The 16,821-nt window shown below is 42.4% G+C and overlaps 1 protein-coding gene across 1 annotated transcript; it reads left to right on the forward strand.

Moving 5' to 3' along the window:
• Nucleotides 1-2,170: 2,170 nt before the first annotated feature.
• LOC134337606 (uncharacterized) lies at nucleotides 2,171-16,607 on the forward strand. Its single transcript, XM_063032763.1, has 6 exons — nucleotides 2,171-2,678; nucleotides 4,461-4,506; nucleotides 6,221-6,399; nucleotides 11,075-11,129; nucleotides 12,896-12,965; nucleotides 14,471-16,607. Exons 1-6 carry the CDS (start codon nucleotides 2,316-2,318, stop codon nucleotides 14,499-14,501), a joined length of 744 nt encoding a protein of 247 aa, XP_062888833.1. The 5' UTR covers nucleotides 2,171-2,315; the 3' UTR covers nucleotides 14,502-16,607.
• Nucleotides 16,608-16,821: the final 214 nt, after the last annotated feature.

A 16,821-nucleotide genomic window follows, 5' to 3' on the forward strand; every position in this document is an offset into this window, starting at 1 on the left:
GGTACAGGAACGCTTAGGAGACAGTGATCATAATATGATAGAATTCACACTGCAGTTTGAGTAGGAGATGCTAAAACTGGATGTATTGGCATTGCGGTTGAGTAAAGGTAACTACAGGAAAATGAGAGAGGGGATGGCCAATGTTCATTAGCTGTGACGACGTAGAGCAGCAGTGGCTGGAACTTCTGGGAGTAGTTCAGAAGACGCAGGACAAGTTCATTCCAGTGAAGAAGAAGCATTGTAAAGGCAACCATGGACAAGTTCATTCCAGTGAAGAAGAAGCATTGTAAAGGCAACCATGGCTGACAAGGGAAGTCAAAGTCAGCTTCAGAACTTGAATCAGAATCAGGTTTAATATCACTGGCATATGTCATGAAATTTGCTAACTTAGTGTCAGCAGTACAATGCAATGCATGATAAATATAGAAACAATGTAAATAAATAAATTACAATAAGTATATATATGTATATTAAATAGTTAAATTAAAAATATTGCAAAAACAGAAATAAGAAAAAAGTGAGGTAATGTTCATGGCCTCAATGTCCATTTAGAAATCACAGCAAAAGAGACAGCATACAACACAGCTAAAAATGGAGGGAAACTAGAGGATTGGAAAGCCTTTAAAAAACAACTGCAGATAATTAAAAGAGCAATAAAAAGAGAAAAGTTGAAATATGAAGATAAGGTTGCCAATAATATTGCATTGTGGAGGGTGCAGAGGACGTTTACCAGAGTGATCCCAGGAATGAAAAGGTTAACATGTGAGGAGCATTTGATGACTCTGGGCCTGTACTCACTGGAGTGTAGAAGAATGAGGGGGAATCTCATTGAATCCTATTGAATATTAACAGACCTAGACAAAGTTGACATGGAGATGATGTTTCCAATGGTGAGAGAGTCTAGGACTGGAGGGCACAGCCTCAGAATAGGACATCCCTTGAAAACGGAGATGAAGAGGATTTTTTCACCAAAGGGTGGTGAATCTGTGGAATTCATTGTCACAGACAACTATGGGGGCCACGTATTGCATATATTTAAAGCAGAGGTTGATAGGTTCAAAGATTACAAAGAGAAAGTAGAAGAATGGGGTGAAGAGGGAAATTACTCAGGCATGATCAAATGGCAAAGTACGCTCAATGGGCTGAATGGCCCAATTGTGCTCCTATGTCTTACAATCTTATGGATGTGGAGGAGATGCAGCATCAATGGGAGTGGAAGGGAAACTCCATTCTTTGAAGAATCAGGATATATCTAATGTCCTAGAATAGAAAGCATCATCCTGAGGACAGATATGGGAAAAACAAATGAACTGTGAAAAGGGAATATAATTTTTACAAGTGACAGTGTGGGAAGAGCTGTAGTTAAGATGGTGTGAAAATCAGTAGGTTTGTAAAAGATGTCAGTGCGCAGTCTATCTCTGGAGATGGGGATGACAAGTTAAAGGGGACGGGAGTGTTAAAGTTGGACCAAGTAAATTTGAGGGCACGGTGGAAGTTGGAGGCAATGTTGATGAAATTGGTGATCTCAGCACTGGTGCAAGAGGCTGTATTGATGTCCCACTGTCCTCTCCTATTTCTCAGTTGTCCACTGTCCTCTCCAATTCTTCAGTTGTCCACCATCCTCTCCTGTTCTTCAGTTGTCCTCTGTCCTCTCCTATTAGGTTCCTTCTTCTTAAGCCCTTTACCTCTTCCACCTATCCTCACCCAATTTCATTCCTCATCCCACCCACCTCCCCCTTTCCCCTCCTCACCATTTTATTCCTTCCCAGTCTAACAAAGGGTTTCAGCCCATAACATTGTCTGTTCTTTCCCCTCCATAGATGCTGCCTGACTTGCTGAGTGTGTCCAGCATTTTGTGTGTGTTATTCTAGGTTTCTAGCTTCCGTAGAATCTCTTGTCTTAATGATATATTGTTTGGTATAAGCAGCATCCTCTCTCATACTGCTCTTTTTTGTTCCCTTTTGTTTGGACAAAGTCTGCTTCCTTCAGGAATGTTGTTGCTTCCTCCCAGTGTCAGGGGACCTACTCCGCACCTTGGAGCTAAACTAAACACTCGTCAGGGATTATGAATGAGGGCACTTCCTGTGCTGTGCTGGGAAGCAATGCTTGCTTATTTCTGGTCCCTGGAATACATGACTTTCAGGAAATGGTCTGACAGTAGACTGGACTGAAAGACCAATCATCTTGAGTGGTGGATGGTTGATTGCGTTCTCATGTAATTTGCAGCTGTCCATCAGCAGATCACCCCACCCATCCTGTTCTTCAGTATTGTAGAATATTTTCTGGAGGAACTTAGCAGTTTGTAAGCTCCAGCCATGGACCACAACAGCTACCCAATGAAGAAACTGGGCTATAACACAAAGGACTACAACACAATGAAACCCAACAGCTGCAGTTCCTATTTCAGGTACTGTCTCCTGTTCACCAGCCTCATCCAGATGCTGATAATTTTGGGGCTTGTTCTTTTCATGACCTATGGAAACACCTACAGCAGCCACCAATCTCACCTTGAGACCAGTCAGAACCAGTCTGTTCAGTTGATCAGGGAAGTCCAAAGCCAGAAAGGTGCCGTCAAAAGCCTGACGAAAAATCTGACAAGCTGCAATTTCAAGAATGGCAATCTCACAGAACAACTGAAAATTATGAACAAGACTATTAAAAGATGGATTTCACAGAAGGCAAGTATTTTTTGATTCATGAGGTGCATAAAATTATGAGGGATCTGGAGAGTGTGAATAGGTAGGAACAAGTTTCCTTTGCACTGTGAATTACCAGAGGACTTAAATCAACAAGTGTTAATTAGAGGGGAGATGGGGAGAAGCTTTCTTTTACCCAGAATGTGTCAAAAGCTTGGAACTCTTGATCCGAAAAGATGCTAGTAGTAGAAACATTGAACATGTTTAAATTAGGATGGGATAAGCATGCAAGAAGCCCTTCAGGTTTACAGACTGAAACTTGGGAAGTGGGATTGGGTTGGATAATGCAGAGAAGAATAGCCAAATGGTCTTATTTGTAGCTATTGATGTCTATGACTCAGTAATTCTGTAACTGTGCAGTATCATGCCTTTTGTATCAACAATACAGCAGAATGTACTTAAGGAGGCTATGAAGTCTATAGCAGTTTCACATAAATAACTCTAAACTGAATCCCCTTATTTACCTTCTCTCCGGAGCCATGCAAATTCTTTCCTGTCAGATCCTTATCCAGCTCACTAGCTAGAATTGAATCTCCCACCATTGCTACCCCTGACCTATCTCTCTTGGCTTGGAGTCAGGAATTTCCCAACTATCAGCTCTGGAGTGTTATTACACCAACACTGGTATCGGGACACATGAAAATGTGGCCAAAGATTTAGTCAAAGACTGAGGCTCTAAGGAATGTTGTAAGAAAGGAGAGAAAAGGAGGCTTGGGGATTGGCAGCAGAAAACATTACGATCATATATTTGAGCTCCATTCCAGAGATTTGAAAGCAGAGTTTAATCTGTTGATCCCAGTACAAGAACTGGGGGTGTTGTAGAGCATTGAGGTACTATATTTTGATAAAGGTTTTAATTTTGGTGCCCGTGGAGGAATTAAAATCTGGAAGGAAACATCAAACTTGATTGGGTCAAGGACTGTGAAAGCAGACAAACCATTGTCTTTGATCTTGCCATGAGGTCGAAGGAATGGAGGCTGCCGTTCTTTGAAGCGGCTCTGTGACCTCCATTTTGTGGACTGAAATTGCTTGGCTTGATTATTGTCCCAAAGTGGACACGATGATGTTCTTGGTAATCTGCTGGAACAGAGATCATTTCCAAATCCATTTCTGTTTCCAAAAGGTGTTCTTTGGTTGGATATAGCATGCAGGCTTGTGACTGTTGGGGTCTGGGTCTGCTCTGAGTAATTCAAGCTGGTTGCTGGTTTAGTGACTGACTTTAAACAAAGAGCCATAAATTACCAGTTGTCAGTTGTCACTTGCGGAAGAAGGTCAATTAATGGATACTGGCTTGGACCGGAGCCAATGAGAAGGAGATAAAGGTCAGTCAGTTAACCCATTGCCAATAACACTGAAATGCAACAACTGGTAAGGATTGAATATAAAAGCAGAGGTTTTCAGATACCAGATAGCGGCAACTCTCTCCAGAGACCCACCATCACAAGGAGAAGCCCCCGTGCCAGGAGATGGGAGGAGGATCAATCATCTGGCCAGTGGAGATACCCTATTTCAGTGTTATAAATTGGAGAAGTGGTCTGAGTGAGTATTGATACAAAGAGAACAGTATAATTTATGTTCTAAGTTGTTGAGGCAGGGTCAACAAAGTTTCATTGTTGTTTGTGCAGAGACAATAAAGTGCGAACTTTGATTAATCAGAATCAGGTTTAATATCACCAGCATATGTCGTGAAATTTATTCACATATTTATTCAGAAAAATTATTGTGTGCTGAATAATAATAACTCTCTTTCCTTTTGATTTATAGAATTACACGGATTATTTGAATTTACCACTCAACCGCTATTTTGAACGTGAGTCACTGTAATTAACATCTGCTGCATCCATGTGTAATGTACGGAAACTTCTCGTCATGAGAATATGAGATTCTTCCCAACAAATTTCAAGATGAAGATTAGTAAGACCAGGAGCTTAAGATTTAGCTCAGCAGGAAACTAGGTTGAGATCAGCCATGATCTCATTGACAGGGTAGAATTAGTGGGACCTTTAAAATTACATTACATAATTACCCATCGTGCAAAAGGCTTGGATGGTGTGGAATTTGTTAGAAGTACAGTATTTAAGAAAGCTTCCTCAATCAAACAGTGGGTCCTGCTAGAGAGGATGTAACACTAGACCTTCTCTTAGGGAACACGGTAGGTCTAGTGACTGGCGTGTCAGTGAGAAAGCACCTAGTGACCAATAAATATAATTATGGAGGTATACAAGACCAGTCCACAAGTTAAGGTCTTAAATTTGGGCAGGGCCATTCTTGGAGCCATTAGGCAGGAACTTGCAGAAGTTGATTGGATGAGACTGTGTGGCATGCGGGAAGTGTTTATAAGCAGGGTATCAAGTGTTCAGAGACAGCATGCACTTGTTAGGGAGAATGACAAGTCTGGCAGATCTGGGAAACCTTGCTTAATGAGGGATATTGAGTCACTGGTCAGAAAAAAAAAGCATACATCAGATTTGAGCAGTCAGGATCAAGTGAATCGCTCAAAAGGTATAAGAAGTGTAAGAGTACACTTAAGAGAGAAAACAGGAGGGCAAAATGGGGGCTCGAGATAGATCTAGCAGGAAGGGTTAAATAAAAATCCCAAGAGATTCTGCAACTATATTAAGAGTGAAAGGGTGGCCAGCGAGATAATCGGTCCCCGTAATGACTAGCATGGCATTCATGTGTTGTGTCACAGCAGTACAGAGTTCAATGGAAGTGGTGCTACAGGTAGATTAAGGTGAAGAAGGCTTTTGGCACTCTGACTTTCGTCAGAGTGTAGGAGTGCAGGAGATTGAGGAGTGATCTTCCAAAGTTATATAACATCATGAGCGGCATTGATAAATCTTTTGAATACAGGGAATATAAAAGTAGAGGGCATGAAGGAGGGTTTAAAAGGCACCTGAGAAGCAACCTCTTCATGCAAAAGGGTCTGAAATGGTATGAGTTACTGGAGGAAGCGGTGCAGGCAGGTACAGCTATATTTAAAAGGTACATGCATAGGAAACACTGAGGCGAAAATGAGCAAAATGTGGACAAATACGATTAGCTTAGATGGACATCTTAGTCGGTATGGATAAGTTGAGCTGAAGGGCCAACTTTCATGCTGCATTACTCTATTACTCTTTGACTTTGATGATGTTGAGCAAATTCAAAGAGCGAATAACCTCAGTCTATACAATAGTCCTAGAAATCTTTGATATACTTTGTACTTTCTACTTCCACATGAGAAGTCATTAGATCAAACTGGATGGCAGACATATCAGAGAACACTGTAGTGCAGTGTTCACATTCCTTTCCATCTACTAGTGGTGGTAATCCTACTATGTAGCAACTCAGCATGCTTCCACAATGCATTGATGCACTACGCTGTTCCCGAAAGCTCTGGCAGACTGTGCTCCTAAAGTATTCTGCCTGACCATTCCCATAACAAACTCTGTACTGTAACTGCTGAATATGAAAATAGCAGGTAGCAAATGTTAATGCTGTTTCCACATGTTTCGTAACTCCAAACATCATTTTATAAACAGAATATTTCAGCTTGAAGAGAAACAACACTGATCTCAAAATTAAGCTTCAAAAGTGCATGTTTGATCAACAATCGAAGGAGAGTAGGGAGAAATGGAAAGAGGGAGAACTGTATCCGCCATTTAACAGATATTACCCGTTTAACAGAAGAACCGTCACATCCTTTGAATCTTCCTGCCAGGTGAGTGTATGTGTGTGTTTTATTCCATGGCAAGGTGTCTTAATTTCACTGTGTCACAAAATTTCTTGGTGGAAGGATACATCTCACCCTTCCCTAGGAACGAACCCTGGGCACCCACAGATATATTTATCATTATAAGCCACTTGCACCCACCGAACTGCCACTCACTGGATGGTTTTTGATTTTTGCACTATTCTCTGTAAACTCTCGAGAAAGTTGTGTGTGAAAATCTCAGGAGATTAGCAATTTCTGAGATAATCCGAACACCCCGCCTGGTACCAATCCACAGTCAAAGTCACTTGGATCAAATCTCTTCCCATTCCCAACAGCAACTGAAATTCTTGACCATGTCTGTATGCCTTTATGCACTGAGTTACTGCCACATGATTGGCTGATTAGATATTTGCATCAGTGAGCAGATGTCTAGATACAATGGCCACTCAGAGTATATCATGAAAATTGTTTTGTGGAAGCCATACAATGCAATACATAAAATTTAATATGTTACAATAAATAAATAAATGGTGCAAAAGAATAGAAATTTAAGACTCCCATCTGCCTTGTCTGCTTCCAAAGGAAACAATTCCACCTTACTGAATCATTCCCTCTGGGTTAAAACTTTTCCAATCTTGGTGACATCCTCACAAATTTTCCATGTTAACACACCTTTCCTGTAACTAATCGCCTTAAATTTACACAGTATTCAAGTAATGCTCAAGCAAGCATTGCATAAAATTCTAGCATATTCTCTCTGTTCTTATATTTAATATCTCATTTAATAAAGAAAATTATCTAGTATGACTTCTAAGCCACCTTATTTACCAGTGACACATACAAAATGCTGGAGGAACTCAACAGGACAGGCAGCACCTATGGAAAAGAGTAAACAGGTGACATTTTGGGCTGAGACCCTTCATCAGGACCGAAACGTCCACTGTTTCCTCTTTTCCATAGATGTTGTCTGGCCTGCTGAGTACCTCCAGCATTTTGTATGTATTACTTTGATTTCCAGCATCTGCAGATTTTCTCTTGTTTGCTATTTACCAGCAATGTCATCTTTAAGAATCTGTGTATGTGTACTCAGAAATCCGCCATATTTCCATATTTAAGTACTTTTTATCTGTCAATTTTTGTACTGCTACAGACAAATTGCCTTGCACTTCTCAGGATTAAATTCCATTTGCCATTTTCCGCCAGATGTCCTAGCCATCTGCAGAATAGTGCTTCCCTCCTCACTCTCAATGACACGCGCATTTTTTTGTATCTCTGCAGGTATTTTCACCATGCCCTCTTCAATTAAGTCTAAAATACACAACAAAGAACAAGCGACTGCATATCTAGCCACAGTGCCCCAAACACCTATCAGCCCACATCCTGCTCTGCCTGCCGCTGAGCTGATGCTCACACGCACACACAAATCACAATACTTAAAAATGGAATCTGTACAAACGGCAGACAGTCCCAGAGAGGCTGTGGAACACAATGGGAAGAAGTAAGCCCCAATAACTTTATTAGATACAACTTCCTTCCCATACTTGATTTGGCTTAGGGTTTTATTGCTTTAACTCCCTTGGAGCTTTTCTCAATTGCTTCCTTGACTATTATAAGACAAAGGACATGTATTTCTATAGAAACATACACATAATGCTGGAGGAACACAACAGCTCCTGTAGCATCCATGGAGAGGAATAAACATTCAACATTTTGGCCAAGACCTTTCATCAGCACTGGAAAGGAAGTGGGTAGAAGCTGGAATACAAAGATGGGGGTGGGGAAGGAGTAGAGGCTAGAAGGTGATAGATTAGTTCAGGTGATGGGATGGGAAGGTGGGTGGGTGGGAAATGTGAGAAGCTTGGAGGTGATAGGTGGAAAAGGTAAAGGTCTGAAAAAGAAGGAATCTGATAGGAGAGGAAAGTTGTCCACGGGAGAAAGGAAAGGAGGTGTGGCACCAGAGGAAGGTGATAGGCAGGTGCAGAGAAGAGAAGTGGTAAGAGGGGAGCCAGACTGTGGAATGAAACAAGAGAGAAATTGCTGGAAGTTAGAGGAATCTATGTTCATGCCGTCAGGTTGGAGGCTACCCAGACGGAATATTAAGTTTTGCTCCCCTGATCGTGGCAGTAGAACCATGGAGTGAATCATGTTCTCAAAGTAAGTGGCCAACAGCTCATGACTAAAGAGTATGGCGAGCCTTTGGAATTCTGAACTGAGCGGTTTATGGAGATTCAGTTATTGAGTTTGTTGGAGGTGTTTGGATGTTTGGGAAATTGTCGCCTCTTGAGTCTGTCAGTGAAACCAGATCTTTCATCCTTTGCTCGCCCCTGGAGGGCGAGGGATCAGTGCCAGTGTCTATTGTTGCTGCATCCTTGCTCATGGTTTGACGCCTACTCTGAAAACTTCCTGCTTCTTCTTGGCAACAGTTATTAGCTAACCTCTGACCCTTATCCCAGCAGCCCCGACGGGCTCTTCCTAATGAGCTGATCGCAGATGAACAACTATCTTCAAACAAGTACTCAGTAATGAGCAACTCTGCTCCATGCTTAGTGCAAATAAGATGGCAGCGCGACGCAGCTCGCAGCGGCCAGTCCGGTGGTGATGTCTGTTATTTGTCAAGGAGGGTGCCGTGCACAATCCTGATTTGATGGAGACGGACGTGAGAGTACAGAGGAACATCTGGTGAAACTTTTGAAATCCCTGCTTCGCTGCTGCTGTTACTGTGTGGTCCAGAATCTCCAGAGGAGAAGGCCCCGAGTCCTCGGCTTTGCTTGTTGCTTGGCGGCCGGGGCAAGGTTGAAGTGCTCGGCAGAGGATGCTGCTTGGAGAGGCTGTGTCTGAGGCGCTGGTCGGAGCTCGAAGTTTGCAGATGGACTCAGAGTTTGCTGCAGTCGGGTGCTTCCAATGGTGCTGCATCGGCCAGTTAGCGGCGCTTGGAGGTTCATGGCGGGGAGAGTTCCTCCCTTCTGCCGCCTGCGTGGGATGATAAGTCTATCAGGACTTTGAGACTTTTTTTTTTACCTTGCCTATGGTCTGCTCTTTATCAAATTATGGTATTGTTTGTACTGTTGTAACTATATGTTGTAATTATGTGATTTTGTCAGTTTTAGTCTTGGTTTGTCCTGTGTTTTCTTGTGATATCGTTCTGGAGCAACGTTGTATCATTTTTTAATGTATGCATTTCTAAATGACAATAAATAAACACTGAACTGACTGACATTGCCATCTCTTTCTGTTCCTCTCCCCCATGTGTCTTTATTCAGCTTCAAGCCACCTCTTTTCTTTACCTCAACCCTTCCCTACTACTTTCAAGGGACACAAGTTTCCACAGAATTCCCAGCCGGATTTTGAGTGACTGTTTAACATTAGCAGCCTCTAGCATCACACTAGTTACATATGATGTTGTAAGAATTCATTCAGAGCATTACATCCACACTGGCCAAAAAGAGGGACCCATTTCTCAGTCTGTCTCTTTAAGGGATACAGCCTTTCATGTGCTCAAGCACACACTTTTATCAATAGGCTTTTCAGGGAGAAAGTTCCCAGATTCCTGATGAAGGGCCCGAAATATTGACTGCTTGTTTCCCTCCATTGTCGCCGCCTGACTTGCTAAGATCTACTAGCATTATGTGTGTTGCTTTGGATATCCAGCATCGGCAGAATCTCCTGTGTCTCCTGACTCTTATTTGAGGAAATACCCTGCCAGTTTTCCACCCGTAACACCCATTGTCTAATCATCACCCGTCAGTTATCCACTTCCCTGCTAAGCAACAAAGCTCCTTCCTGTTCATCATGTATTGGCTTGCTATTAATTTGCTGACTTCTATTAAATGTCCCCTCAGTTTCCTCCATTCTGAAGGAACCAACCACAGCACAGTGAACCTCTCAGTCCTCAGCATCCTTGTAAATCTCACCTGCTCCCCACTGAGCCTGCTTCCAGGGCTGTACACAGTGCTTTAGATATGGCCTAACTAGTGTCATCATCTTCCTGCTCACCATGTCCCAACTAACTATGGCAAGTATCCCACAAGCCTTCTTAATCACTCTGTCCATGTGTTCCCATGCCCCCACATTAAGAGATCTGTGGATACCATCCCATGATCTTTCCCTAGTACTGCTTTGTATCCCAACTTTCATCTAAATTACTTTACTTTGCTTGCCCTCTGCAAGTGTAAAACCCCGCATCTTTATTCCATTTGGCTGGTTCTCAAATCTCCAATCTTTGGAACTGCATTCAGAATGAGTTTATTATTGTCACGTGGTGCAGTGAAGAGCTTGTCTTGCACACTGATCATACAGATTAAATCATTACACAGCACATTGAGATAAAACAAGGTAAAACAATAGCGGAATGCAGAATAAAGTGCAACAATCTGCAGCAAAGGTGCAGTGCAGGTAGACAATAAGGTGCAAGATCATAACGAGGTAGATTCACTAGCCTAAACTAACACAGAGTGCCTACTCCTATCCCACAGAGCTAGGACTGGGAGTTTCCTGTCCCACACTAATGTAGATCCTAGGCTGCCTCCAGAGGGACGAGCCCATGCCTGTGCTATACTTAGAAATGCTCTGGGCCATCCTGCCCCACAGCGAAGGAGATCCTGGCCATTCCTGTCCTGGTCAACCACAGGCCCTGGGTGAAAGCTGCCATACTGTAACTAATTACTTGTTTGTATATAAACAGGAGAACGTCAACCTCTTGCAAAAAATGGTGGATTTACTAAACGACCAATTGGCAGGTAAGGAGCTGGAAGATTCTGTACCTACCATTTGAACTCACACGCATTTACCTACACATAATTTGCATCAGCATGTTGTACAGGTAAAAAGGCCCTTCAGCCCATTTACTCCCCATTGACAGTTATGCTACACATGAGCCTTCTTCCACTCCACCCATCACTGCGTCCTTCTATCTCTCCTACCTTCCTGAATCTCCTCAGCTTCAGCTTAAAGCTCACTCCAAATGAACCCCAATTCCCTTGCGAAAGCAAATTTCACTCTTTCTATACTGACTGGGAAAATCCAAAATTCCTGGCTGAATTTAATGGTGTCTGTATTTTCTTAGTGGTCTGCCCCATTTTGAATTCTCCGACATATTCATCAAGGCTCACTGATCAAAGTGAGTCATAGAGTGCTACAGTACAGAAAGACGCCCTTTCACCCGTCTAGTTCATGCCAAACTGTTATTCTGCCTAGTCCCAACAATACTCACTTTCTGACCATAGGCCCCCCCATACCCCTCCCATCCATGTACTACTCTTAAATACTGTAATTGAACCCACATCCACCTCTTCTGCTAGCATCTCATTCCACACTCTCACCACATTTTGGATGAGGAAGATCCCCCTCAGGTTTCTCTTAAACATTTCGCTTTTCACCCTTAATCTATGACCTTTAGTTCTAGTCTCACCCAGTCTCACTGCTTATACCAACTTCAACATAACATCTCAACTCCTGTACTCTGTGCTCTGATTTATGAAGGCCAATTTGCCTAAAGCTCTCTTTATGACCCAATCTACCGTATCTGTGACGTCACGTTCAAGGATTTATGGATCTGCATTCCCAGATCCCTCTGCTCTATAGCCCTCCTCAATGCCCTACTGTTTACTGTGTATGTCCCAACCTAGTTTGTCCTGCCAAAGTGCAACACCTCACACTTGTCTACATTAAATTCCACCTGCAATGTTTCATCCCATTTTTCCAACTGGTCCAGATCCACTGCAAGCTTTGATAGCCTTCCTTGCTGTCCACTACACCTCTAATCTTGCTGGAATCCATAAATTTGCTGATCCAGTTTTCTACCTTATCATACAAATCATTGATATAGATGACAAACAACAACAGACCCAGCACCGATCCCTGCGGCACTCCACCAACAGTCACTTACCTCCAGTCAGAGAGGCAACCATCCAGTACCACTCTCTGGTTTCTCGCTAAGCCAATGTTCAGTCTAAGTTTTACATCTTCATCCTGGATGCCAAGTGACTGAACCTTCATGACCAGCCTTGCGTATGGGACTTTGTAAGAGGTTCTGCTAAAGTCTACGTAGATGAGGTTCACCACCTTTCCTTCTTCAACTTTTCCAGTAAGCTTCCATAAAAAGGTTGTTAGACACAACCAACCACACACACAAAGTATTTAGACCCATTTCACCGGTGCAGCTACTAGTGCTGTTCCTCCATAGCTCTGGCAGGTCGCATGTTCTCCCAGTGACCCTCTAGGTTTTCTTCCAGATGCTACAGTTTCTTTCCACATCACACGTTAATTAGTTCATCATGTCAGCTAACTGGCCAATGCAAAGTACCCTTAGGAGAGCTAGGTGGGGAATATTGGAGCAATTGGCCAATGCAAAGTACCTTAGGAGAGCTAGGTGGGGAATATCGGGGGAATATTTGAAAGGAAGAATTATTGGGGAAGACACCAGCCATGTGCTTTGAGGCTGACCGAGAGGAGGAGAAGAATGGAGAAGGTGCTTATGTAAATCATGTTTCTGATGTTATCCTAGCCATGCGGCAGAAAGAAGCATCCATGGACCTGAAGCTGAAAGAACAAGAAGCCAGATGTTGGAACTGGAGGTAAGTTTGTGCTGAAACAGAGGCTTTCTTCCTGGTGATAATCCCCTCCTCCCTGATCACTCTTTGTAAAACCAACTCACCAGCTCCCACTCCATAATCCTGACCCTATACCTCAACCCCACATCCCCCCCTCAATCATTGACCATAAACCTGGCCCTATAACCCCACCACCATACCACACTTGATCATGGTACACACTCTCGTTCGTTCACCAACCTATCTCACCCCGCTGACTATAACCTGATGTCGTCTTTCACCCGCGTGACTGTACATAACCATGATCCAGAACCTCCTCTGTGTGTCAATGATGATGACTCTGACCTGTAATCCCAAGTAACTAACCATATCCATAATCAAGATCCATCTCTGTCTGGAGTCACTGATGATGTATTTGACTTCATATGCCCCTTCTCTATTTATACTAAATCACCCTTGACCTCTCTCCCTGTCATCATTCTTTCTGGGGTCTACTGAGTAATGCTCAGAACCTACCACATGGCTGCTTTTCCACCTCTGTCCTGAAGTGACGAGAGTTTATCTCTCAGTGAGGGCATCATGCTCTGGCCGGGATCTATGCCGCAGTGAACTGCACACTTTGCCCAGAGAGTGATCGGGAGTAACAACCCAGCATAATCTCTGGGTGATGTTCTGAAAGGGTTTTCAACTGAGGCTGGCTCTTAACACACTGCTGTGCATCGGGACATCTTGTGGTCTCTGACATCTGATAGAAGGATGAAAAAGTATAAAAGACATGCAGAGGATAGATACAGTCTTTTGTCCGGGTGGATATGTCAAATACTAAAGAGTGCAGGCTTAAGATAAGCAAGGGGGATGTTAGAGATTTGCAAAGCACATGTTTTTACATCTGGATTGATAGGTGCCTTGAATGTGCTGCTAGGGAGCTGCCAGAAGCAGATATGATTGGAATTTGTAAGAGACTTTGTGTAAAGGCCCAAGAAGAGTTTATTCATGTAAGGGACAGTTTGACAAGACACATGAACATGATGAATAGATGGATATTGACCATATGCAGGAAGATGGGATTAGTTTAGATTGGTACCATAATTGGCACAGATTGCGCTATGCAGACCTTTTGTTCTAGTAGAAAAAATTGGGAAATTAGTTGGAAAACTGGGAACGAGTGATCAAGAAAAATGTGATATGCAGCAGGAAAATAATGGGATTACCTGATGGGAAGAAGAGAACATGTGATTTGGAAATGGATAGTAGAAGAGTACATTGGTTGTAAAGTGTTGGAAAGAATAGAGAATAAGGAGTATTGACTGATGGGAAATATTTGTTATTTTATCCTAGGCGATGATTGGCATGAAGGTGTAATGTTGGTTCTCTAGCCCTAGTTGTTTATAAGTGGAGTCACACACAAGCCCAGTGCAAATGTGGTTGGGAGAGACCCTTCTAAGATGGGCATGAGTGAACAGAGCAATGTAAAACCAGATATTGACTAGTGAAAATTATTCACATTTAAATATTGATCTGTTCTCCAGGATGTCAGAATATCGTGTGAAGACACCATGATCAACATGAAATCAGAGAGAAAACCCTCATCAGTATCAATACATCCAGTGGAATCCTCTTTTTCTGATACTTGTGATACACACTCTACTATCTTCTTAGTGTCTTGTGTAGCTGTTGTTGTTCCTTTTCACGGCTTGAGATGCATTGGGTACCATTTTTTTTCTGTTTCCTTAGCATTTGTCTGTTTTTTAAAAAAAACACACAACCCAACACATGGGCAGTGAGACTCATTTGGAATTAAATTAGTGGTTTGGGAGGAGGGGGTAAATATTGTTAATTTATGTTTGGTATAGAGGTGTGGCATAATGGGGTCCCATGGGATTAGTTTGGGATTATGCAGGGATGTCAGAGAGAAGGGGGTACAGGATTAATTTGGGGATGATTCAGTAAAGTGGGAGAGAAGAGGGAAGTGGGATTAGTTTGGAGTACCCGGAGAGCAAAGCCTTCAGCTTCGATAATATCCCTGCTTCAATCGGAGTTGTGGAAAGCCAAGGGCTAACTTTGCACGAGGTTTTTTCCCTTGATTTATATGTAATCATGAGGAATCAGGAACAAATCCCAGGATCATGATTTATAATTTATCTGAAGTTGGACGATACCAATAGAAACAGTTCCTCCCAAACCTTCATTCCAAACAAGCCAAACGAAAAGAATTCAAAACATCAACATGATTGGTCTGGGCAGTGCAAGTTGGCAAGTTGGCAAAGTACAGATTAAGGTGCCCTTATCTGGCCTCAGGTTACTGATTGGACAATCTGCAAGAGATGGTCAGTAATTCTGTCACAAGCAGGGCAAAAACTTGGGAAACAGAATTCCATTTCCAACAGCAGCCAGTGTGTGTGATATGCAAGGACTGGGATAACAGGATTCCAGTGGGTGTCGTGTGTGTGCATAATGCTTTCATAACGAGACTGAGGATTTCCTCTGTTGCATTTGCTCATGTGGCAATTCCTTAGGTATGAGAGAAAATTGTTCATGTTTCAAGTCAGTCTGACATCTCATTCTACTTTAAAGATGGCAAACATAAAGAAATAAGCAAAATATTAATGAAAAGATGTTAATCACTGTTAAATATTAACTATTGATGTTAATCCAAAAATATTAACCATCAAATACTAACTAACAAATGTTAATTAATGAATGTAAAATAAAGGATTTTAACTCGGTTTTTACTCAATGCTGGGGTGTGACAAAGTTGGGAAAGCCAACAATTACTCCCTGTCCCTATGTGCTCTCAGGAAAGTGCTGGTGAGTTGTCCAGAACAGCTACAGTTCTTCACATGAAGATCCCCCAAATAACAATAGTTAACCAAAAGTTATTAACCAAAGACAGTTAAGTACAATACGTAATATCTCAGTTGTTAATTCAACCCCTGATCTGGGAACAGGGGTAGATGTATTAACAAGTTTGATCCTCTAACAGACTAATTTTCCATTTGGCTTGCAAAGTCTAATTTTTATTATTTGTTGACACACAGCACGGAACAGGCCCTTCCAGCAGCCCCCGACTTAACCTCAGCTTAACCGCGGGACAATTCATAAAGACTAATTAACCTACTAACCGGTGCGCCTTTAGGACTGTGGGAGGAAACTGAAGCATCCGGGGAAATCCCGCGCATTCCACAGGGAGAACGTACAGACTCCTTAGAGATGACGGCGGAATTGAGCTCTGAACTCCAATGCCACGAGCTGTAATAGCAATGTTCTAACTGCTGTGCTACCATGGTGAAGTGGAAAACAGTTATGAGATTTATATTCTATATCAGTTCTTTGTCTATTGCATATACTTACAATATTTCTTTAGATAGCAATACTATTACGTACAAGTCTCTCAGTCCTCCATGTACTGGACATAGAATCTTCACATCCCCTCTCTAATTATCCTTCCCACTTCTTATGCTGTATCCCTCTCCCGCCTTTAATTCTAACTGACAGGATTTATATTCAAAGGAGTCTGTGGGCAGTGGAAGGGCTCCCAGGTTAACTTTGATGACAATTGTAGCTGGCATTGAAGAAGTTTGGCTCCGGGCTGCCTACGGCACTGTATTGTTCAAACCAAAGGATTAATAAACAAATGCTGAATGCCACTGTTTGCTGGAGTGTGATTCACAGATAAAAAATTAAGAATAGGCTCACACTTCCGCAACGTATGTGAGTCTGCACTTACGTCCATTCGTCTGGGCGGTTGCCTTTTGTTTCACATCAGCCAGATTAATGTGTACTTCAACTCCAATTAACTGTTTCTGCGCTAAGTCAAGGACTTACAGAAATCCAAATCCATCAGAAGAGGCCATTCAATGGTTCTGGTCTGTACACAGTC

This window comes from Mobula hypostoma, chromosome 24, assembly GCF_963921235.1.
Source record: "Mobula hypostoma chromosome 24, sMobHyp1.1, whole genome shotgun sequence".
NCBI lineage: Eukaryota > Metazoa > Chordata > Chondrichthyes > Myliobatiformes > Myliobatidae > Mobula > Mobula hypostoma.